The sequence below is a fragment of the Carassius carassius genome, chromosome 34 (genome assembly GCF_963082965.1).
Source record: "Carassius carassius chromosome 34, fCarCar2.1, whole genome shotgun sequence".
NCBI lineage: Eukaryota > Metazoa > Chordata > Actinopteri > Cypriniformes > Cyprinidae > Carassius > Carassius carassius.
The window spans coordinates 5,102,823-5,126,859 of record NC_081788.1 but is presented as its reverse complement, the minus strand read 5'-3'; the positions used below and the strand labels follow the sequence as shown (position 1 = coordinate 5,126,859).

Genomic DNA, 24,037 nt, shown 5'->3' with positions numbered 1-24,037 from the left:
AAATCCATGTTATGGTAAGTGTACACGGGAGGTCTTTGTGCACTTTCTGAAATCCACACTGTGATAAGTTCGCACGCTAGTGCTCTGCGTTCTTTCTTATATCCTTTATGGTGAGGGCTTCGCGCGGTTGCTTCGCGCCCTTTCTTGTGTTGGTAAAAGCCCCGTTCATCTTGGGCGCCACTCCACCCATATATCCTCGGATACCCATCTAAACAGGGTGTTGCTGCTAGGGATCTGTTGAAACAGAATTTTCAGCAAGCTTGTGCAAGAGCAAGCGGTTAACCCTGTGTGACAGGCGAAACCTTGTATAAATACTGGGTTCTTAGCCATATCCCTTTAAAGGAATCCTTCTTGATTCCAAGCCTTGAGCTCTACCCTGGGTCGAGGCCCTAACAGGTAAGTTGGGTATGTAGCCTAGGCCTCTGGCCGTTAGGGATAATGTCACAGACAGCCGTCTAAATGTCCCAGGGGCAACTCCCATGGAAATGGTAGAGTTGGTACTTAGTGTTTGCCATGGTTCTGGCCTGCACTCCCCTCAGCATGGCGGCGTGGGTATACTGTTCCCCATAGCAACCCCTAGAGGACGCAGTTTGAAGTTCCCTTGAAAGGGAACGTCTCAGGTTATGAATGTAACCTTGGTTCCCTGAGTAGGGAATAAGACACTGCGTCCTCTAGCTTCCTAAGCCATGCTTCGGACGCAAGCTTCAGACGAAGAAGTAAATGACATGCTCTCCGGGCGCTTATTTATAGTCACGCCGGTAGTGACATCAGAGGCTGTCGCCGGCCAACGCTTTGGCGTTTTTTCATTGTATGCTTCAGACATGGGTCACGACGAGGTGTTCCCCATAGCGACCCCTAAAGGACGCAGTGTCTTGTTCCCTACTCAGGGAACCAAGGTTACATTTGTAACCTGAGACGTTTTGTTTCCCTTACATTTTGGACTTTGTGCCCTTCTTGACTGTATAAAAATTTTAATTTGGAAGTGTAAAACATTCTCATCATTGCAGAGATGTCTTTGTACTTTGTCTTCAAGTCATTGTATTTACATTATTAATAGCATTTTCAATGTATGTTTGGATAAATTAATGGATAGAACAAAAAACATAATTAACCCAGATACCAAAATATACTTCATGTTAGAATATGAAGAGCTTTGAAAGTATTATCTTGATGCTCTTGATGTTCTTTATTGGTCTGATGGTCTTCATTATTGTCAGTAAATGCAGACAGTAAATTGCACTTAATGCAGAACTTGAATTTTCTCAATAGGATGCATTCATTGCATGAAACACCCCAAGGTATTTAAGGTTTAACTGCTTTACTTTATTGCCTGGAAAATAATGTTAGATAAGCAAAAAAAAAAAAAAAACACAAAGATGTGAGATTATGCCCTTGATGATAACCTCACAATGATAAATCCAAATCATAAATCTAAAACCACCATTCTAAAAACCAACATGACATTTTGGAGGGAACTCATGACAAAGTTGCCTAAAAATTGACATCACAACTAAATAGCTGTGCTTCATTCCACTTTCTTAAATTTAAGTTTTAAGTTTGTTACATGATTGTGTGCCAATCATGCAAAACTTAAACTTTTATGCATTTGGTATGTTTTTATCAAAATTTTAAGTGAAGTGTCATACAGCCAAGTATGGTGACCCATACTCAGAATTGGTGCTCTGCATTTAATCTATCCACAGTGCTCACACACAGCAGTAAACACACCATGAGCACAAACCCGGAGCAGTGGGCAGCCATTTATGCTGCGGCACCCGGGGAGCAGTTGGGGGTTCAGTGCCTTGCTCAAGGGCACCTTAATTGTGGTATTGCCGGCCCAATACTCAAACCCACAACCTTAGGGTTAGGAGTCAAACTCTCTAACCATTAGGCCATGACTTTCTTTATCATTTTGTTTTTGAATAACAGCAATACTGTAATGGAAATTGTTGAGGGATGTTAGAACAAAGCTTCAGAGGTCCTTGGCAAATGTAGCAAGAGGACATACGGCAGTTTAAAGAGTGACTTCAAATCGTAAAGTGCCCAAATAAATCATAGCCATTTTAGGTCTTGCCAAGCTGTCAGAGCAATAACAAAACAGTAAAATAGGGGTTGCAGGATGTTAGAACAAGGAAAACAAAAAAAACTAAAATTGCTTGTGTTACTGTCTATTCACCAAATTTTTTCTCTGTCTCTTTTTAGGTATTCTGTCACTCTTGGGAAATGGCATCCTGCTCCTTGTTGCGTATCGTAAGAGATCATCTCTCAAGCCGGCAGAATTCTTCATCATAAATTTATCTATTAGTGACCTTGGGATGACAGTTACTCTCTTTCCCTTGGCGATTCCATCATCCTTTGCTCACAAGTAGGCAAATGCCACAAGAAGCCTGTGCTAAAATATTCCCACTCCCATATCAGAGACAATGTCTAAAGCTATTTCATTGACACAGGACCAAAGCTGATGTAGAACTGCCTAACACTGTGGCACAATGTGACAAATTGTATATAGCTGGATATTGCAGTTGACTAGAAATACCTACTAGTAACCAAAAATGCAGCAGATTGAAATTTTAGCATGCTGAAGATGGTTGAGTCAAAGTATTAGGCTTTGCTGTTTTCATGAAGTTGAGAGAAATAAACTGAGAAAATACAAAAATGGAGAAATATTCACAAATACAAAATATAAAGTTGCAGTTATTGGGGAGGGGGGTTCACATTTGTGTAAAAAAAAATTATAATAATTATAAGAGATAGACAAAATGACATTGTAAAATAAAAATTTGAAATTACAAGAAATAAAATGGTAATTGAGATTTAACATTAAATTGTGAGATATAAAATCACATTTACAAGAAATAGTTTCAAATGTGATCTAAAAAAAAATATAGAAATTGTTCTGAGATATACAGTCAAAACTGTAAGACAAAAAATCACATTGCAAGATATAAAACTTGAATTGCTAGAAATAAACATGCAAAATTAAGAAATAAAGTATAAATTGTGAGATATACAGTCACAAATGTACAACCCGAATTCCGGAAAAGTTGGGACGTTTTTTTAATTTTAATAAAATTAAAACTAAAAGACTTTCAAATCACATGAGCCAATATTTTATTCACAATAGAACATAGATAACATAGCAAATGTTTAAACTGAGAAAGTTTACAATTTTATGCACAAAATGAGCTCATTTCAATTTTGATTTCTGCTACAGGTCTCAAAATAGTTGGGACGGGGCATGTTTACCATGGTGTAGCATCTCCTTTTATTTTCAAAACAGTTTGAAGACGTCTGGGCATTGAGGCTATGAGTTGCTGGAGTTTTGCTGTTGGAATTTGGTCCCATTCTTGCCTTATATAGATTTCCAGCTGCTGAAGAGTTTGTGGTCGTCTTTGACGTATTTTTCGTTTAATGATGCGCCAAATGTTCTCTATAGGTGAAAGATCTGGACTGCAGGCAGGCCAGGTTAGCACCCGGACTCTTCTACGACGAAGCCATGCTGTTGTTATAGCTGCAGTATGTGGTTTTGCATTGTCCTGCTGAAATAAACAAGGCCTTCCCTGAAATAGACGTTGTTTGGAGGGAAGCATATGTTGCTCTAAAACCTTTATATACCTTTCAGCATTCACAGAGCCTTCCAAAACATGCAAGCTGCCCATACCGTATGCACCCCCATACCATCAGAGATGCTGGCTTTTGAACTGAACGCTGATAACATGCTGGAAGGTCTCCCTCCTCTTTAGCCCGAAGGACACGGCGTCCGTGATTTCCAACAAGAATGTCAAATTTGGACTCGTCTGACCATAAAACACTTTGAAATAGTCCATTTTAAATGAGCCTTGGCCCACAGGACACGACGGCGCTTCTGGACTATGTTCACATATGGCTTCCTTTTTGCATGATAGAGCTTTAGTTGGCATCTGCTGATGGCACGGCGGATTGTGTTTACCGACAGTGGTTTCTGAAAGTATTCCTGGGCCAATTTAGTAGTGTCATTGACACAATCATGCCGATGAGTGATGCAGTGTTGTCTGAGAGCCTGAAGACCACGGGCATCCAATAAAGGTCTCCGGCCTTGTCCCTTACGCACAGAGATTTCTCCAGTTTCTCTGAATCTTTTGATGATGTTATGCACTGTAGATGATGAGATTTGCAAAGCCTTTGCAATTTGACGTTGAGGAACATTGTTTTTAAAGTTTTCCACAATTTTTTACGCAGTCTTTCACAGATTGGAGAGCCTCTGCCCATCTTTACTTCTGAGAGACTCTGCTTCTCTAAGACAAAGCTTTTATAGCTAATCATGTTACCAGTGTTGGGGAGTAACTAGTTACATGTAACGGCGTTACGTAATTTAATTACAAAAATATTGTAATATATTGTAATTTCATTCCCAAATTGCACTGACTATTCTGAGACATACCGCCCTAATAATTTCCGGGATGCGAAAATACATTCATTCATAAAAACAGAATGCCTAACGCGGACGGAATATGCCACATTTTGGATGACTAAATCAAAAGTAGGTCAGTAGCCTACACCTGAATCAAAACATGACATGGACTAGTGTCTGTGAATATTAAGCCCCAAAAATGCAATATATGACTTGCACATTCTGCCTGTCTGTGGAAATCAGGCGCGGACTGGACACTGGACAATTCCCGGTGGCCTGGCAGCCGATTTTGCCCCACTATTTAATATCATTATTGTATAATTGCCTGCCGAATGTACTAAAGCGATCATTTGCGAATCCGCCATTTGATAATTAAATCTCTAATAAGTCATGAATTGTTAGTCATGACTCGCGCGCTCTCCGCGCCTCCGCCAAATGGTTTGGATCAGACTCAGAGTAATCAATGCAAGAGAGAGAGAATAGAGTGGAGTGTGGAAGCGCACAGCTGGAGCAGAGAAGCAGAACTACTGTTCAGGGTTTCAGGTCAGTTCCATCTGTAAAGATGCTTTTGTCTTTGTTTTTTTATTTATTTAATCAAGCAGCAGCACGTAGCTCATCAGTCATCACTCAAAATACTATATAAAGGCCATCATTATTATCAGTTGTAATGTTACAGTAGGAATTTAGCTGAAAAAAATCCGATTTTTTCATAGGTTTATGGGGAGCTACGACAGACAACAACACAACCCTTACGAAAATTAACATTTTAATATTTAACTATAAATCCAGAGAAAATGGTTACTATTGTTTAACTGTGGTAACCAAAAATGTTAAATTATTTTACAAATGTATTTATTTAAAAATAAATACAAATCCATCTGCAAAAAAAACAAAAACAAAACAAGGTTATTTTACTTTTATATAGGCTAATAAAAGCATGTTTAACTTTTGTAAGGGAAAAACATGACTCATGTACAGTATTAGGATTTTTCTATAAAGATATTGTAGTATTGTAGAGTATTGTATGGTAAAGTATAGTTTTGTTCAATCTTGAGTATTAAAGTCACGAGAGAGATGGATAACAGGGCAAAATAAAGAGACTGAAGAGAAAAATGGAAGTGAAGGTGCAGTTCAGGAGAGAACTTTTAATTATTTTGCATGTCCCCAAATTAAAGATTTAAACCTTTTTTATGTCAGGTCCATACAAAAAAATAGTTTTGCCCATGAATTTGTTTGTATGAGTTTGAATTTTCCAGTCTGAATTTTTTTCCCAGTCCGCCCCTCCTGTAAATTAATGGCAAAGACATGGTTTCATTTACTACACATAGGCCTACTGAAGCTCGCAGCGTTTTCAACCTCTGCTGCCTCAATATAGGAGTACACGAGCACATAAACATAATTTCTAGAACTGCTTTGTGTCACTTAATGTTCCTTTTTTTTTATTTTGAGAAAACTATCATCATATACTCACCTCTACGCACAGCTTGGGCTCTGGAACCACACTCCTCGAGAGAGGATGGACTCTTCACCAGAGGTGGAGAGTTCCTGCCTCAAGTGGAGGAGTTTAAGTATCTTGGGGTCTTGTTCACGAGTGAGGGAAGGATGGAACAGGAGATTGACAGACGGATCGGTGCAGCTTCTGCAGTAATGCGGTCGATGTACCGGTCTGTCGTGGTGAAGAAAGAGCTGAGCCGCAAGGCGAAGCTCTCAATTTACCGGTCAATCTACGCTCCTACTCTCACCTATGGTCATGAGATTTGGGTCATGACCGAAAGGACAAGATCCCGGATACAGGCGGCCGAAATGAGCTTTCTCCGCAGGGTGGCTGGGCGATCCCTTAGAGATAGGGTGAGAAGCTCAGTCACCCGGGAGGAGCTCAGAGTAGAGCCGCTGCTCCTCCACATCGAGAGGGGTCAGCTGAGGTGGCTCGGGCATCTGTTCCGGATGCCTCCTGGATGCCTTCCCGGGAAGGTGTTCCGGGCGCGTCCCACTGGGAGGAGACCCCGGGGAAGACCTAGGACATGCTGGAGAGACTATGTCTCCCGGCTGGCCTGGGAACGCCTCGGTGTCCCCCCAGAAGAGCTGGAGGAAGTGTCTAGGGAGAGGGAAGTCTGGGGTTCTTTGCTTAGACTGCTGCCCCCGCGACCCGGCCCCGGATAAGCAGAAGAAGATGGATGGATGGATGGCATATACAAAGAGACAGCAGTTTAAAAAAAACACCAATGTTTCAGGAGTTTAGTACACAGAATACGTCACATGCTTATTAGATAACTGTATTTAAGTTGATGTATATGCTTTTATTTATTATTCTTCAATTTTCACAAATTTAGAAAAGTAATCAAAAAGTACTCAAAAGTAATTAGTTACATTACTTTAATAAAGTAATTGAAAAAGTTACACTACTATTACATTTTAAACAGGGTAACTTGTAATCTGTAACCTATTACATTTCCAAAGTAACCTTCCCAACACTGCATGTTACAGACCTGATATCAATTAACTTAATTAATCACTAGATGTTCTCCCAGCTGAATCTTTTCAAAACTGCTTGCTTTTTTAGCCATTTGTTGCCCCTGTGCCAACTTTTTTGAGACCTGTAGCAGGCATAAAATTTTAAATGAGCTAATTAAGTGGATAAAAGTGTAAAATTTCTCAGTTTAAACATTTGCTACGTTATCTATGTTCTATTGTGAATAAAATATTGGCTCATGTGATTTGAAATTCCTTTAGTTTTCATTTTATTAAAATTTAAAAAACGTCCCAACTTTTCCGGAATTCAGGTTGTAAGACAAAGTGATATTATGAGACATCAAATCTAAATTACACAAATAAATGTATAGTTATGAGATTTCACAATTTAAAAAAAAATGGCTTCCATTACAATGTGTATGTGATTCATGGTTCTCTTTCAGTCAGTCACTATTTATGTCACGTCGGTAATGTCAGACTAATTGGGATCTCGATTAGAGAGACCAATCCACTTCAAGTGTAAACTAAATTAGCCAATACACATTGGGATGCAATGATTGCATCCAGCTCCTGCTAAAAACAGCACGAGTATAATAAGGCAACAGGTACAACACATACTCATCTTTTCGCTTTGGAGCCATGTGATCATATCATTCTGCTTCTGACATCTGCTTTGAGGAAACTCAACGAGTTCAGCGCACTCTTTAGAGCTCTCATGTTGGCAGAATGGCTCTTCAGCAGCTGTGTTTTTTCCTGTGTCAAGTGGGTGGCACACATCAGGCTGCACTGCCTCTTGTTTGTGTTGCAGGTCTCCCCTGTGTGCTTCACAGATGGAAATCTTTTTAAAGCTTTTAAAGCTGTGTATTCTCCTCCGAGGAACCGACCTCTGAGGGCTTCTCCTTCCACCTGCACTTAGAAACCAGTGTAGCTTCTGGGTGGCCAGCGATGTTGGATTTGGATCCGGATCTGGTGGCTATGCTTGCCCTGTCTGCAGAGAGGGTTCGGCTCGAGTGGTAACCTACATCACCTCCCAAGCCCATGAGGCTGGATAATTGGTTTCTTGGGGTGGCTAGCACTGGTCTCAGGGCCCTAACACAGTGCCTTTCTTTCCAGAAGTGCATGATGAGCTCACTGGGTCGTGGACTGCACCTTTCACTGCCAGAAGCCACCCTGGTGGCTCATCCTCCCTCACCACCCCTGATGGTGGGGCAGCATTGGGGGTATACAGATGTCCCTCCAGTGGAGCGGTTGGTTGCGATACAATTGTGTCCAAATACTGCTGTGACCTAGCAGGGCAAGCCGTCGCTCCCCTCCTAGGTCTGTAGGTACTCGGCAGCTCTGACTGGCAGTGCTTTTTTAGTGTTTTTAAATGCCCCTGTTTCCCAGACTGGCCTCTTCGGTGACACAGTGGAGAACTTTGACCAGCAGTCAAGAGGCCATCAAATACATCCTGCCCTGGAGTGCAGCTGCTGCTTTAACCCAACCACCGGTGGCAGCACCACAGTCTGCTCCTCACTGAGGGCAGCCCCCTGCATCCATCCACGCTCCCGCAAAGCATCTCCAGCAGCCTCGTACAAGCAGTGCCACGGATCAGGGCATAGGCAGGGCCACACCACCCATCCAGGCCCCTGTCAAATTTGGTAGTGAGCGGAAGAGCAAGAAGTCCTGAGACAGGTGACAGAGAGAGAGGGAAATGCTCTTTGAGGGATAGTGAATGCACCTTTCCCTCCCCCAGAAGAGGACCAGGTGGAGGATCTGGTTTCCAAAAATCTTGACAGGAGAGTGGTTTTCTCTGTCTCTGGGACCCAAGAGAGACTCAAACTCTACTCACGCACCCTCTGCAAAACTGTGGAACCAGGTAAGCATTGCACTGCACACTCAGACCCCTCTTCAGTCCACCCATGGACCGGGTCCCTGCGTTCCACCTCACTGTCCCCCCCACAGGTACATCGGTGGTCCTGTATGGTGTCTTGGTGCCTGGCTACCCAAACTGTCTCGCTAGCTTATGCGGACCATCAGACTCGGATATGCAACTCAGTTCCACCAGCATCTCCCCAAGTTCAGTGGCATCTGCTTCACATCAGTGAAGGCAGCCAATGCTCCTATTTTGCGTGCGGAGATCACAGTCCTACTGGCGAAGGATGTGACAGAGCCAGTCCCTCAAGCTGATATGAAGATGATATTTACAAAGTCAAAGTCAAAGTCACCTTTATTTATGTAGCGCTTTAAACAAAATACATTGCGTCAAAGCAACTGAACAACATTCATTAGGAAAACAGTGTCAATAATGCAAAATGATAGTTAAAGGCAGTTCATCATTGGATTCAGTTATGTCATTTACAGCCCCCTACTTCTTTGTATCCAAGAAAGGTGGTGGGTTTCAACTGATCTTGGACCTGCATGTCTTGAACCAGGACCTTCACAGGTTACTGTTCAGGTTGTTGATGCAGAAACGCATCTGTCCCCGAGATTGGTTTGCAGCAATCAACCTGAAGGACATGTACTTTCATGTGTTAATCCTTCCGCACCACAGACCATTGTTGTGGTTCCAATTCGCAGGATGAGCATATCAGTACAAGGTCCTGCCCTCCGGGCTGTCCCTGTCGGCCCGTGTCTTCATAAAAGTCACGGATGTAGCTCCCCTGAGAGAGGGAGGCATTAGCATTTTCATCTTCCTTGACAAGTGTTTACACAGACGTCTCTACCATCAGCCGGGGGGCCATGCATGATGGGCATGCAGTGTCAGGGGTTTGGACGGGTCCCCAGCTGCACTGGCACATCAACTGCCTAGAGTTGTTAGCAGTACGCCTTGTCTTGAACCATCTCAAATTGTGCTTCCTCTGAGGAAGGATCTACTGACTCAGAGATGTGGCACCCTTTGGCACCCACAGCCAAACCTCTGGAAACTTCATGTCTGGTCCCTGGATGGGACACGGAGGTTCTAGGAGACCTACCCCAAGAGGTAAGCTGACACCATCACTTCTGCGAGAGCACCGTCTTACTCCTCGAAGTGGAACCTGTTTGTCGAATGGTGGTCTTCTCATTGAGAGAGCCCCCCGAAAATGCCCGATCAGAGTCGTGTTGTCCAATTGCTGCCAATCATGACCCCATGGAAGGGTGGTATTTAGGGAAGCTTGACCTGGTCATTAGATCCCTGAGGGGGGCAAGAAGGTTAAATCCTCCCCAGCCCCCCTCTTAGGATCTGTCTCTATTGCTTAAATCACTATTGCAGGGCTCTTTTGAGCCTTTGCAGTCGGTTGAGCTGACGTTTCTGTTAATGAAATGTCTGCTCCTGCTTGCACTGGCCTCCATCAAATGGGGAGGAGTCCTGCCCTTATTTTCGGCCAATGAATCATGCCAATAGTGTGGGCTGGCAGACTCCCAGGTAGTCCCGAGGCCTTTCTTGGCAGCTCCAGTGGCTCGTGGAGCCTCACTGGACAGATATTTGTAGAGATGCGGGCTGGGTAACCCCCAACATATTTGCTAGATTCTATAGCCTTCATGTGGAGCCGGTATCCCTCTGTGTTCTCACCTCAAATTGGTAGTATTAAGAGGCCCCAGTTAGTGTTGGCTTGCTATAACTGCTCCAGAGTGTCCATACTGTAGACCCTTTTGAGCTCTTCCTGAGTATGCATTGCACCTGCTGGCTTATTATACTCGAGCTTTGATGTGGCTTTGATGCAGCTGGATGTAATCATCACATGCCAATGTGCATTGGTTCATTTAGTTTACACTCAAAGTGGATTGGTTTCTCTAAGCGAGATCCCAATTCGTCCTTCATTACCAATGTGATTTCTCCATTCCCTCCTTCAGGGAACGTGGGTTACATACATAACTGAGACATTTCCATGTTATTTCTATTTAAATGCCACATTCAAAATATGGTATGAATGTTTTTCAGCCATTTTTGATCTGACTTCTGTACCACATTTGTAATGTAATGCTGATTATTTTGAAACCCAAAAATCATTATTGATTGCTTTCTATAACTGCTTCTCTCTCATTCTCTCAGGTGGTTGTTTGGAGAGCTGACATGTTTATGTTATGCAGTGTGTGGCGTCCTCTTCGGCTTATCCAGCTTGACAAATCTCACCGCTCTGTCGTCTGTCTGCTGCCTCAAAGTCTGCTTCCCAAGCTATGGTATTCTTCCTTGACACCTTTCACACCAAATACATTTTTCTTCCTCCCTGGCCCTCATCTATATCTTAATTAGGAATTGGTTGCAGCTCCAGGATTCCCTTCTGTCCTGCCATGATGCATCCTAAAGGAAAATTAATTAACTTATGGATTTTAGTGTTATTATTTGATATTATAACTTTCATCAGGCTTTAGATGCCAGGTGTTCATTTGATTTTTGGTCAATACTCCCACATATGGACAGGAGCAGCTGGCCTAATTAGAGTTCATTAGTTTTGCCAATTTCAACTTTTGACTGACTGTTAAAAAGACGAAGGTGCGTGTGGGAGAGAGGAGATAATTTAGATGGAGCAGTTTAATGGCATGTAGGTGAGCTTGAGAACAAAGATTTAGATGGCAAGGAGGATACCAAGTGAACAGATGGATTCTGTAGGTGGAAGAAAAGGAAACATATTTGGGATGCGGTTAAAGCCTTATTTTAGAGGGCATGTTGCCAGATAGGCTGTGAATTTTTAGTTCTGCACCTGATAGATGCCCTAATTATAGAGTACATTATAGTTAATGTAAGCAGTGTTGGGGGCTGTTCACACAGAACACGCTTTTCCATTCCACCTGCTTCTTTTCCATTTTCCAGGTAAGCTTGCACTAGACAGACATATTTGACTGTTGCGCTCAGGTCTTGTGTCTTTTGCAGCATCTCGCACATGACACAGCATTATAAAAATGTGGCGTTTAAATACAAATAAGTCAGCTTAAAAAAAATCTAAAGTCAAGACCTTGCATTTTTTTCCCATTCCATTGCTCACATCTCACATTTTTCAAATCCATTTCAATGGTCAATTCATCTCAATGGTAATTGCTTGGCTGATGCAGCCTACATACTACCATCTCTGAGGATCTCATTAGCAAAACAGTATAGTTTTACATTCTTTATATTTTACATTCTGGCTATGGTGTCATAAACAACATGGTCCATTCAATTAAATGGGTCAGGTTTGTAATGTCTAGAAATATGCTAGTGTACTGTAGTTTGCTGAAATAAAATAAAAATAAAAATCACTAATTATAGTGATTCACCATTAGATAAGTATATTTCAAAGGATAATAATAGTCATTTTTACATATGACAGCACATATCATAAATCTAACTTATGGGTTTTCTAATCAGGTTTAGAACAAGGTTCCCATTAAAAGGTCTTTCAGACTATTTAATTGCTTTGAGGTATTGCTTGGGCCCATTTGACAAGGGCAAACTCTATATCATCCTGCAGTTATGTACTTAAGGCCAACCCGGAAATTAGCATCACCCTGGTTCCCTTGACCAAACCTTGATTTTACCATTCGCTTTTTGATTATTCTAGAATCATTTGTTCATCATGATAGTTGTCACAAATGAACACAACATTAATGAATTCTGAAGCCTAAATTAAATCGGAAGGCTACAAACAGACTACACATTGGATGCATGATTTCAGCATCACCATCACTAAGCTTCCAACAACTCTTCTGGTCTTTATAAAATTAATTAATTAATAAAAAATAAAAAACATATTTGCTGAAATCTGTGTAGTTTGCAAGAGTGTGATTATACACACAACAAGGCCTTGAAAGCAGACTAGGGAGTAGATGAGTTTATCTGTTTGGTGTGATGGCATTAAAAGTATCCAACTGTCACGCTGTCTAGTCTCGGTTTCACTGGGTGTCCACTAGTGGGCTCACTTCCCCTTAGGCACTTCACCGTAGGCACTAGAACTCCTCTAGTCTGGTCCTGTCTTCACAGTAATTGCACTCCTGTTAATTGCACCAGGTGCAGTCACTTGATTGTCATTAGCCTCCTTATAAATACCTGTCTTTCCCTGTTGTTTGTATGGAGTCCTTACCCTTCGTTTCATCAGCCTTCTCGTCATCCGAGATTCTCCTTCGTCTTCCGAGATTCACCCTGACCTCTCGTCTTCCGAGTTCCTTTCCTGTTCCCTCCTTTGTTTATTTGTTTTGTTTATTTTTGGACTGTCTGTTTTGGCTTTGACCTCTGCTTGTTTGACCACGAATTGGATTACCCTGTATTAATAAATACCAGCGATTGGATCTCAATTCTCTCCTGTGTCTCTCTGGTGCGCGAATCGTCACAGAAGGACTCCATCCAAACAGAAGATCCAGCGGTATGTCTATTAGAATTTCCTCCCCAGCCACCGAGCGGGAGAGGAATGGTTTGAGGGTACTCACCTGGTCGTATTTCGTGGGACCAGGGGAGGTCGCTCAGGAGTGAGTGGTCGAGAGGAGGTCCGGCATCACTCCCCAATATGGCCCCCCGTCGACCCTGAGTTCGGAGGGGAGTCGCCATCTCTCCATTGTGGACGGAGAGGCAAAAGGAGGCGCAGGTCTGCAGAGCCAGCGCCGTTGCACAAGATGGCCGCCAGTTCATTGCCGCTGCACAAGATGGCCGCCAGCCCAGCGCCGATGCGTACTATGGCCGCCGACCCAGCACCACAGCACAGGATGGCCGCCAGCTCAGCGCCACGAGGCAAGATGGATGCCAGCCCAGCTCCACAGCACAAGATGGCCGCCAGCCCAGAGCCACTGCGCAGAATGGCCGCCGGCCCAGCACCACTGCCCATGATGGCCGCAGGTCCAGCGACACTGCACAAGATGGCCATCAGCCCAGCACCACGAGGCAAGATGGACGCCAGCACAGCGCCACAGCACAAAGTGGTCACCAGCCCAGCGCCACAGTGCAAGATGGCCGCCAGCTCAGCGCCAACGCCCAAGATGGCCGCTGAGACGTTTTTGAATTATTTCTACATGCTGTCAAAGATCCTAGAGATTCCCAAGACTGTTCACGTCACATCTGCTGAGCCAGCACCACAGTACAAGATGGCCACCAACCCAACGCCACTGCACAAGATGGCCGCCAGTCCGGAGCCACTGCAGAGGATGGCAGCTACAGTGGGCTTTCCTGAGTTGAGTCAGGTTCCCGTTGACCCTCCAGAGTTGAGTCAGGTTCCGGTTGACCTTCCAGAGTCAAGTCATATTCCCGTTGACCCTCCAGAGTTGAGTCAGGTTCCCGTTGACCCTCCAGAGTTGAGTCAGGTTCCCGTTGACCCTCCAGAGTTGAGTCAGGTTCCAGTGGACCATCCAGAATCGAGTCAGGCTCCTGTTGACCATCCAGAGTCGAGTCACGTTCCAGTTGACCATCCAGAGTCGAGTCACGTTCCAGTTGACCATCCAGAGTCGAGTCACGTTTCAGTTGACCATCCAGAGTCGAGTCACGTTTCAGTTGATCCTCCAGAGTTGAGTCAGGTTCCCGTTGACCTTCCCGAGTCGAGTCAGGTTCCCGTTGACCCTCCAGAGTCAGGGTTAGTCACCGTCGACCTTCCAGAGTCAGGACTAGTCACCATCGACTTTCCAGAGTCAGGGTCAGTCACTGTTGACCTTTCAGAGTCAGGGTTAGTTCCTGTTGACCTTCAAGAGTTGAGTCAGGGGCTTGTGAACCCTCCAGAGTCGAGTCAGGTGCTCGGGGACCCTCCAGAGTCAGGGCCCCCTGACTTTTGTTTTTTCTGTCTGTCTTCCTCCTATGGACCTGGCCTCCATCCCTCCCCCTGATCCTCCACCAGTCCACCTCCCTCCTGGGTTTCTAGTCTGTGTCTTTCGTTCCATTTCCCTCTAAGGACCTGGCCCTCCGTCCCTCCCCCTGATCCTCCGCCGGTCCACCACCCTCCTGGACTCCTTGTTTTGTGTTGCACTTCTCTTGTCTCTGTTTCCCCATTTTACCTGGTTGTCTTGTCTCTGTTTCCCCATTCTACCAGGTCCTCTTGTCTCTGTTTTACTATTTTATCTGGCCTTCCGTCCCTCCCCCTAGTCCTCCGCTGCTCCACCTCCCTCCTGGTCTCTTTGTCTGCTTGGGTTTCCCTTGGGTTCGGGTGGAGCATCTGGCAGCTGCTCCGTGGAGGAGGGGGTAATGTCACGCTGTCTAGTCTCGTTTTCCCTGGGTGTCCACTAGTGGGCTCACTTCCCCTTAGGCACTTCACCGTAGGCACTAGAATTCCTCTAGTCTGGTCCTGTCTTCACAGTAATTGCACTCCTGTTAATTGCACCAGGTGCAGTCACTTGATTGTCATTAGCCTCCTTATAAATACCTGTCTTTCCCTGTTGTTTGTATGGAGTCCTTACCCTTCGTGTCATCAGCCTTCTCGTCATCCGAGATTCCCCTTCGTCTTCTCGTCTTCCAAGATTCACCCTGACCTCTCGTCTTCCGAGTTCCTTTCCCGTTCCCTCCTTTGTTTATTTGTTTTGTTTATTTTTGGACTGTCTGTTTTGGCTTACACCTCTGCTTGTTTGACCACGAATTGGATTACCCTGTATTAATAAATACCAGCGATTGGATCTCAACTCTCTCCTGTGTCTTTCTTGTGCGCGAATCGTCACACCAACAACCGCTGTAGTCCCATTTAGACACTTAGTCACATTTATATAGTACTTTTTACATTACAGATTGTCTCAAATCAGCTTTACAGTGTTGCACAGGAAAAATCATGTGCTCATAATGCAAGAGAACAACAGAAAAGAGTCAGTTTATCAGTTAAAGTCAGTTCATTGTTGATTCTGTGATGTCATCGTCCGGCTCAGTTCAGTTCTATTCCTATAGTTTCTGTGCCAACAGTATCAGAAATTAAGTGTCCCCAACTAAAGGTTAGATTATTGTAATGCTTTATTGGGTGGTTGTTCTGCATGCTTAATAAACAAACTCTAGCTAGTCCAAAATACAATAGATAGAGTTCTTACTAGAACCAGGAAGTATGACCATATTAGCCCGGTTCTGTCAACACTGCGCTGGCTCCCTATTAAACATGTTAACTATATTAAACTATATTAAACATAACTATATTAAACTATATTGCACTATAGTCCTCCACGTCCACTGCATTCTCAAGACTCTGGCAATTTGTAATACCTAGAATATCAAAATCAACTGCGGGTGGCAGATCCTTTTCCTATTTAGCGCCCAAACTCTGGAATAACCTACCTAACATTTTGTTCAGGAGGCAGACATGCTCTGTCAGTTTAAATGTAGATTAAAAACCCATCTCTTTAAACTGTTTTCCACATAACACACTAAAAATGTCTAATATTCAAATCCGTTAAAAGGATTTTAGGCTGCATTAATTAGTAAAACTGGAACCGGAAACACTTCCCATAACACAACATGTACTTGCTACATCGTTAGAAGAATGTCATCTACGTTAATATTAGTCTGTTTCTTTCTTATGGTTTCTCCGAGGTCACCGTTGTCCACAGGAAACAGATTATTCTTCTGGACAGTCTGGAGGAGCAGAGGACTCGTCTGGTTCTCGTGGTCAACGAGGTCTTCACAGGGGATCTCTCTCTAGGCTTAGCGTAGATGATATTCAGGGCTGTATAGGTCGTCTCTATCTGCTGATCCACCAACTGGACTGGATAAAGACTGCATCTGTTTCCTTGAATTTTCCCAAAGCGTCTTAGCAGACGCAGTACAAGTGAAGTATCAATAGGGAACATATGCTCCTCATTTTAAAATAATTACTATTATAGTGCTGTCCTCATTAATATCTCTGTTATAGTCAATTAAATTTCAAATGTGTGTTGTGCCCTCAATAATAATAAGAATAAATGTTTCTAGAGTCAGAATGATTTCTGAAGGATTATGTGAAACCTGGAGAAATGGAGCTATAGTTCTTTAAATTTGTAGATTTAAAGTTTTAACTGTATTTTTAATTAAAAAAAAACTGAGCAGAAGAGATTTGTTTCAAAACTATTAAAAAATCTTACTGACCTTTTTTTGAATGGTGGTAAATAGGCTATATTTTATTTATAATATTTATTTTTAAAGCATGTTTTAACCCATAGATAACATTCCACACTCGCCCATATATATATAGACTTCAAATACTATTACTCATTAGGGTTTTAACTGTATTTTTAATAATAATAAAAAAAACTGAGCAGAAGAGATTTGTTTCAAAACTATTAAAAAATCTTACTGACCTTTTTTTGAATGGTGGTAAATAGGCTATATTTTATTTATAATATTTATTTTTAAAGCATGTTTTAACCCATAGATAACATTCCACACTCGCCCATATATATATATATAGACTTCAAATACTATTACTCATTAGTTTCACTTTTGTTGAGCCTTTTGGGTCATTTTGGGGTAATTTTTTCATTGTTTGGGTAGTTTTTGTGTTACCTAGCTCCTGGGTCAAATGTAACAACCAGTGTTTGGGCAGTTTTTGTGTTACACCTGGGTCTTGAGTCAGACGTAACCCAGTGGTTGAATTATTTATCACTTGGATTTTGAGTCCTCTTCAGGAGAGAGCAGTTGAATTGTTTTGGACATTTTTTGTAATCGCCAGTTTGAGGAACAGACACATTCTCTAATATAGGTGAAAGAGTTTATATGTGCTGAGAATGATCTGACTTTGCGAATTAACTGACTTTTGTGATGAAATTGGCTAGCAGACGGTCAGTTTAGTCAGTCTGTCTGCTTCCTGACCTGGGCCCCAATTAGTCAAGTACAAACTCTAAGAATATGTGCCATATTTCTAAAGAGAAGAGCAGAACCACACCAGGAGGGATGAGGATCTTCTCTTTTCAACAGGTCAGATCTGCCAAAAAACTTGTCTATGAAACCTATGTTATTCTGCGGGCACCATCCATTGAGTGACGACAATCTGACATGTATTGTATTTCATCACCGTGGTAAGAAGTGATCTCTGACTGGCGAAGTTGAACACAATCAGTGCTGATGTGAATAACAATCTTAATGAATTTACATTTAGCATTAGCCAGCATTTGTAAATTTGTCAAGATGTCAGGTGCTCTTGCTCCCGGTAAACAGTTGACTATGGTTGCTGGTGTCTATTTCCACATTCCATACAATAGATTCACTAGTAACTAGGGCAAAAACCAATAACAGGTTTCTCAGTAGGTGCGTGAGTACCTGAGTAGGGAGAACCTGTTTAATGTTTTGATCGGAACGGAAGAGAAGTGTTTTGTCTCTGGCCTCACAGTCACCCAGCTGCCTTGCTGCAGGTGCTCTGCAACCGGAACTGAACAATATACGGGACTCGCTAAGCTAGTTGCATACAAAGCCATATCTAAGGCCCTTACATTCTCACCATACTCAATTAACCCTCAGGTTGTGCTCAGATACCTATAACACTTGTGGTGTTCTCAGTCAAAAATTACCGGCCTACACAAAATAGCTTATAAATCTTTTGTTATGGAATGTTATCACCAAATATTGGTATCAATCTTTCTGTCAGCTTGTTTTCTTTCAATTAGAACTGGTCTTGTATTTATTTTTTAAAATGATTGATCATCGGCCTCATTGATATGAGCCTAGGGTTTGGGTTCTTCTCACTGTTGTAGCATGAGGCTGTACCTGTAACACAGTCAGGTTGCACAGGTAGCCCAGCTCCTCCAGGATGGTACATCCATACGTGCCATCAAAAGGAAGTTTTCTGTGTCTCCCAGCACAGTTTCAAGAGCATGCAGGAGATGCCAGGAGACAAGCCATTACATGAGGAGAGCTGGACAGGGATGTAGAAGGGCAACAACCCAGCAGCAAGGTTTCTGCTACTTTATACGGGGAGAAATATGAGGAACACTTCCAGTCAGAGCTCTACAGAATTACCTCCAGTAGGCCATAGGTGTGGATGCTTTGGGCCAAACTGTTAGAATCAGACTTTTGCCTTTCAGGCATTTGCTAGAGAACACCAGAATTGGTTGGTCCATCATTGGTGTCCGGTTCTCTTCACTGATGAGAGCAGGTTCACACTGAGCACATGTGACAGACGTGAAAGAGTCTGGAGATGTCGTGGGGAACATTATGTTACGTGTAACATCATCCAGCATCACTGGTGTAATGGTGGGTCAGTTATGGTCTGGGGAGGAATATCCGGAAGGATTGCACAGACCTCCACCTGTTAGCCAATGGTTCCCTTACTGCTGTTAGTTACTGAGATGAAATCCTTAGAGAAATCCTGTAAGACCTTACGCTGGTGCAGTGGGTCCTAGGTTCCTCCTGGTGCATTATAATGCCTGGACTCAGTGGCTAGAGTGTGCAGTTTTTAGATGACAATAGCATTGATGCCATTGACTGACCCTCACATTCCCCAGACTTGAATCCAACTGAGAACCTCTTGGATATTATGTATCGGAGTATCCAATGTTGCTGTGATGGACTTCAGTTGGATCAGCCTTTAGTTTTTTACATTGATTTTTGGTGTGATTTTAAATCCAGCCCTCAGTGAGTTGATGATTTTGGTTTCCATTGACTGTTGTCACATATCTGTATATAATAAATATTTTTAAATTTCAGATTTCATACAGTGAGATCCAACATGCGATTTAAGAGTTCCCATAATTTTTTGAGAAGTGTATGTGAACACGAACATGATAAACTTGCTTCTGAAATGAAAACTAGTTGACAAAAAAGGTTGAATCCCATTTTTTTTGTAATAATATAGCAACAGATTTATAAGCAATTTTTTTGTAGGCCGGTATTAATAATGGTCTACAGAAAATTTGTTCCAAAAATAAATACAAAACCAGTCCTAATTGAAAGAAAACCAGCTGACAAAAAGATTGATACCAATATTAGGTGATAATATTGCTAATATAACATTTTTGACCAGAGAACACCACAAGTGTAACAAGGTTGAATAAAAAAATTAACAAAAATTAAAAAAGAAATTAATTCGAAATAGTTATCAGTAAATCTTAGTCAAATGTGATAACATTAAGTAACATTTTCGGGAGAAAGAAATTCTCTCCGGGTCAAATTGACCTGAAAACAACCTGAGGGTTAAAGTTTGGATTTGTGTCAATGGTTCTTAAATCTTCCCTGTCAGCCTAACTGTTTCACTGCATTTATCACTTTTGAATCCCTCGCCGATGACAGAGAAGGTTACACTATAAATGTGTGCAAGCAGTGGCAAGTGACAATAACAGGAGAAGAAGCCATTACGCGCTGTCAGAGTCCAAGGCATAAGCAAACTAAGCGGATGTAAGCCACCAGCCCCCCCCCCCCCACCCCCCCCCCCCCCCCAATAGTACATAAAATGACAGCTTTTTTTATTTTGGGGGTGATATATTACGTATTATTTCCATGACGCGTCATGCAAGCACAATGACAGATGTATCACTTTTATTTAGATTTTCCTTTTTTATTCAAAATATCTATTTGTTAACTATACCATTTACTACAGTATATGATACAGCCTACTGATTGTCAAATATGTGTAAATTAATTTGTTTCGTCATTTAAACAACCTATGACCTTGTTAGTTGATCTATAATGCGCCTTGGACGCTGTCCTGTGGATCTGTCGGATTAACATCACTTAAATTGAACCATTTGATGAAGAGTGGGTGGCCAGAAAGTGGGTTACATGAAAGTATTGTAACTGTAGTAAATATTATAGTCATCTATACAAAATGTGTATTTAATAGGAATAAAACACGTCTTCAAATTTGAAAGGATTATTATTGCAGCTTTCCATGGAAATCAGTGTGTTTTAATGACTATAAATGTTTTTTTTTTCTAGTACCTACATTAAATGTCTATTTAAATGTCTGAAACCTAAAATAGGGAGGTAGGGTATCTTCTTGTTTTAGTGAAGTTCATGTTTGATTAAACATACATACATCACAGATACAACATATACATTTGATGCAATCATTGTTTGGATTAAAAAGTAAAGAATAACAAATTAGTTTGATAGATAATATCAGAAATATGCTGAGAATTAAGTTATATTTTAGCAGTTTAAAAATATAAAGTAAGATAGAGATTCCAACAGAAAAACAAAGCTTCACGAAGCTACAATCGCAAAAAAAAAACACTCAGCAGCACAGCAGACAGGAACTGGAAACAAGTCAATCAAACTGAATGGCACATGCCTGCATCTATTTTGATCAGTTATTTAACCAATTTAACCTATATCAGATATTTAATCAAACACCATTCAAAAAACCACTCACTTCAGGATGGAACAAACAGAACAAGAAGTGTTAAATGCTAACTCACTTATGGGTTTTGGCCACAGCACACTACTATTCATGATTTTAATGTTCTATGGCCTATTTTTTAAAAAAAATGTATTTGTTTATGTACTTTTGACAAATTACAAGAATAAGGGAAATAGGGATGACTAATATTTGATCGATAACTCATCTACACAGCATAGCTTTCTTGGTACAGAATATTTCCCTTGTATTATATCATGCAGTTATAAGTGCATGTTAGAGATGAATGGATTGAGACAACAGGAAGTGCTGTGCTTCTAAAATAAAAAGGTTTTGGTTTCAAAATGTGTTTTCAGTTTTCCTTTTATGTTTCTAATCAGTAGTTTATATGTAATATTGTAATGTTTATATGTAGTATTATATTTATACACAGTATCAAACATTTAAGAGGGAACAATACTTTTCACTAAAATCTATGCTAATCTATGATTTTGCTTTCCTTTAACAGGGAACAAATTCTCCTACTCTCATGCCTTTCTGATGATAGTGGGGGTGTGGTGCTATGCCATGGTGTTTGCTGTGGGTCCCTTAGCAAATTGGGGTCACTATGGCCCTGAACCCTATGGGACAGCATGCTGCATAGACTGGTAAGTGACTGGGAGGATGTTAATGGAAGCACTGAAAGATTCTCAGAAACACAGACAAAGAAAGCCAAAAAGTCAGCCTAAAGGTAAGGTGTGCAATTTATATGCCATTAGTGGCACCGCGGCTGCCGCAATACTAGGGTTTTCGGTGTGATTGCCTGGGCATTGCAGTAGTTTAGGTGTTCTAAGTGTTTGTTTGTATGTGTTTGTTGTGTGTGTGTGTGTGTGTGTGTGTGTGTGTGTGTGTGTGTGTGTGTGTGTGTGTGTGTGTTTGGGTAGTTGCTTACTGACCCAAGTCAAAAGCGCCATATTCCAGTGGATAAAATTGTACATGTGATCACTTTGATAGTTTGTGGTGCCACAGAGCTACATTGTACTTTTCACTCTTTGCAAAGTCAACCTAATGTACAAACAGCTTATTTATAATTGCAAAATGAACTGGGATAGGAGAGAGTATATTACCATCAAAAATGACACACTACGTAATCGAATGCACTGCATGTTCTATTGAGATCACATATGCAGTGCACTCTAACAATATTACTCCACTCTTTTTAAGGTTTTATTTTTGGATGGTGCTGCCTTTGAGCCCACAATCACTGGCTTGTCTCAGTGCCTTATCCATTAGGCCACTGGGGCTGGGGTTTATGTGCCCCCAATAATTCTGAGTCTTGGACAGGTGGTTCAGTGACATTTGAATGGTATTTGAAACAAATATAGTGAACTAGATCAAAGTGTACTTCAGCAGCTCCTCAGAACATTCATGTAGCATTTCTAAAGTTTAAGGACTAAGAGGTTTTGTGTTTTATGTCTGGATTGTGGAATAGATAGCCACAGTAATGAGGCCTAAATTCCATTAGCGGTTTAATCATGTAGTCAGTGGGGTTTTTGTTAGACAGGCAGAAATCTAAAACATTCTGAGAAATGGATGCCATAGACTGAAGTCGAGAAACACTAAATTAGATTAATGTCTCATTCAATGGCTTCTCAAAACATTGTTGCGGTATCACAATAGTCCAAGGACTAAGAGGCTTTGTGTTTTACATCAGGACCAAGGAGGGGAGAAACCCAATACCCAGGTATTTTCAAAACAACTTGACTTTTGTCTGTATTAAGTGCTACTTTTTATTTACAAGAATTGGCTAAATGATGGTCAGTTTAGTATAGGACTGTGGCAGTCTTGCTTTGAGTAAAAACAAAGTATTATAAGTAATACAAGTAAAGAAGTCCTAGTAGAGGATGGCTTTGATTCACCAACCTCTGGGTTATGCTCTTTAACCATTTTGCTTAAACCCACCCTGGATGGACCTTGAACTCACAAACTCAGGTGGCCCAGTGATACTGAGCATATGAAGAAAGACATATCAGGGTCACTAAAATGAAAAAATAAAATAAAATAAATTTAGCCCAGAGAATTAAACTGTTCAGAGGTCCTAGAAACTCTAGAATTGCTCCTGATTAACATCACAACTGATATGTACTGTCCTCTTTTCATCTTTCAGGTATGCACCAGGCCAGGATGCTCTGTCCATGTCCTATATTATCTGTCTCTTTGTCTTCTGCTATGCCCTGCCTCTCGCAATCATCCTCCTCTCCTACATTCTGATTCTCATCACTGTAAGAGGGTCACGACAGGCAGTACAGCAACATGTGTCACCACAGACCAAGACAACAAATGCACATATCCTCATTGTAAAGGTGAGAGTGGGTGCAATGATATGCAGAGTAATTTAAAAGAGATGTTTTCAGACTCCAAGAAACCCAAGAAGGATGCAAGTGGGTGCTAGAGGGCCATGAAAAATGATGTTGGATGAAATGGCCATTATTTCAGACTTTTAGAAAGAAGCTGTCTGAGATGGCAAATGGGAACATGGTTTATGTAACATTAGCAGTGGATTGTTAGCTGTTTGATAACATATTCAAGTGAAAGGATAATTGTATTAATTACTGTTACATGCATATGCCCAATGTTGGTGAGAGTGATACATAAAATGCATTACCATTCTGATACTGCACATGAACTTGTAGACAACTCTGTGCAATTTGTTCTTCCTCTTCTTCTTTGGAATTAGTTTCTGCTTCAAACATATGTGCCAAAATTAATCCAATATAGTTTATGTAAGTACAATAACTACAGAGTGAAAGTGGAACAGGTAGTCCAAGCTAGTGTAATTGAATGGAATCTGGGACTAATTTGCATAGTAACTTATCCATATATACTAAATGAGGTAAGAATATAGAGTTTTTCCCATGGCATTTTAGGGAAGAAGACATAATTGTCACGTCACTAGTTTTAAGGGATAAAAGTAATGACTGCAGGGGGACTTAATTTCTACTGTTGAAAAGTACTGTTTCCGCTGCTAATGAAAAATGACCCATTTGCTTCTTTT

At 41.6% G+C, this 24,037-nt stretch overlaps 1 protein-coding gene across 1 annotated transcript in view; it reads left to right on the top strand.

Annotated features, from left to right (window-relative positions):
* LOC132115082 (opsin-5-like) overlaps window positions 1-24,037 on the top strand; it is an 84,905-nt gene that overhangs the window by 59,999 nt on the left and 869 nt on the right. Inside the window, exons 3-6 of the mRNA XM_059523484.1 lie at window positions 2,203-2,365; window positions 10,872-10,999; window positions 21,512-21,650; window positions 23,150-23,345. Coding sequence (XP_059379467.1) covers window positions 2,203-2,365; window positions 10,872-10,999; window positions 21,512-21,650; window positions 23,150-23,345 — 626 coding nt within the window. The remainder of the gene's footprint in view (window positions 1-2,202; window positions 2,366-10,871; window positions 11,000-21,511; window positions 21,651-23,149; window positions 23,346-24,037) is intronic.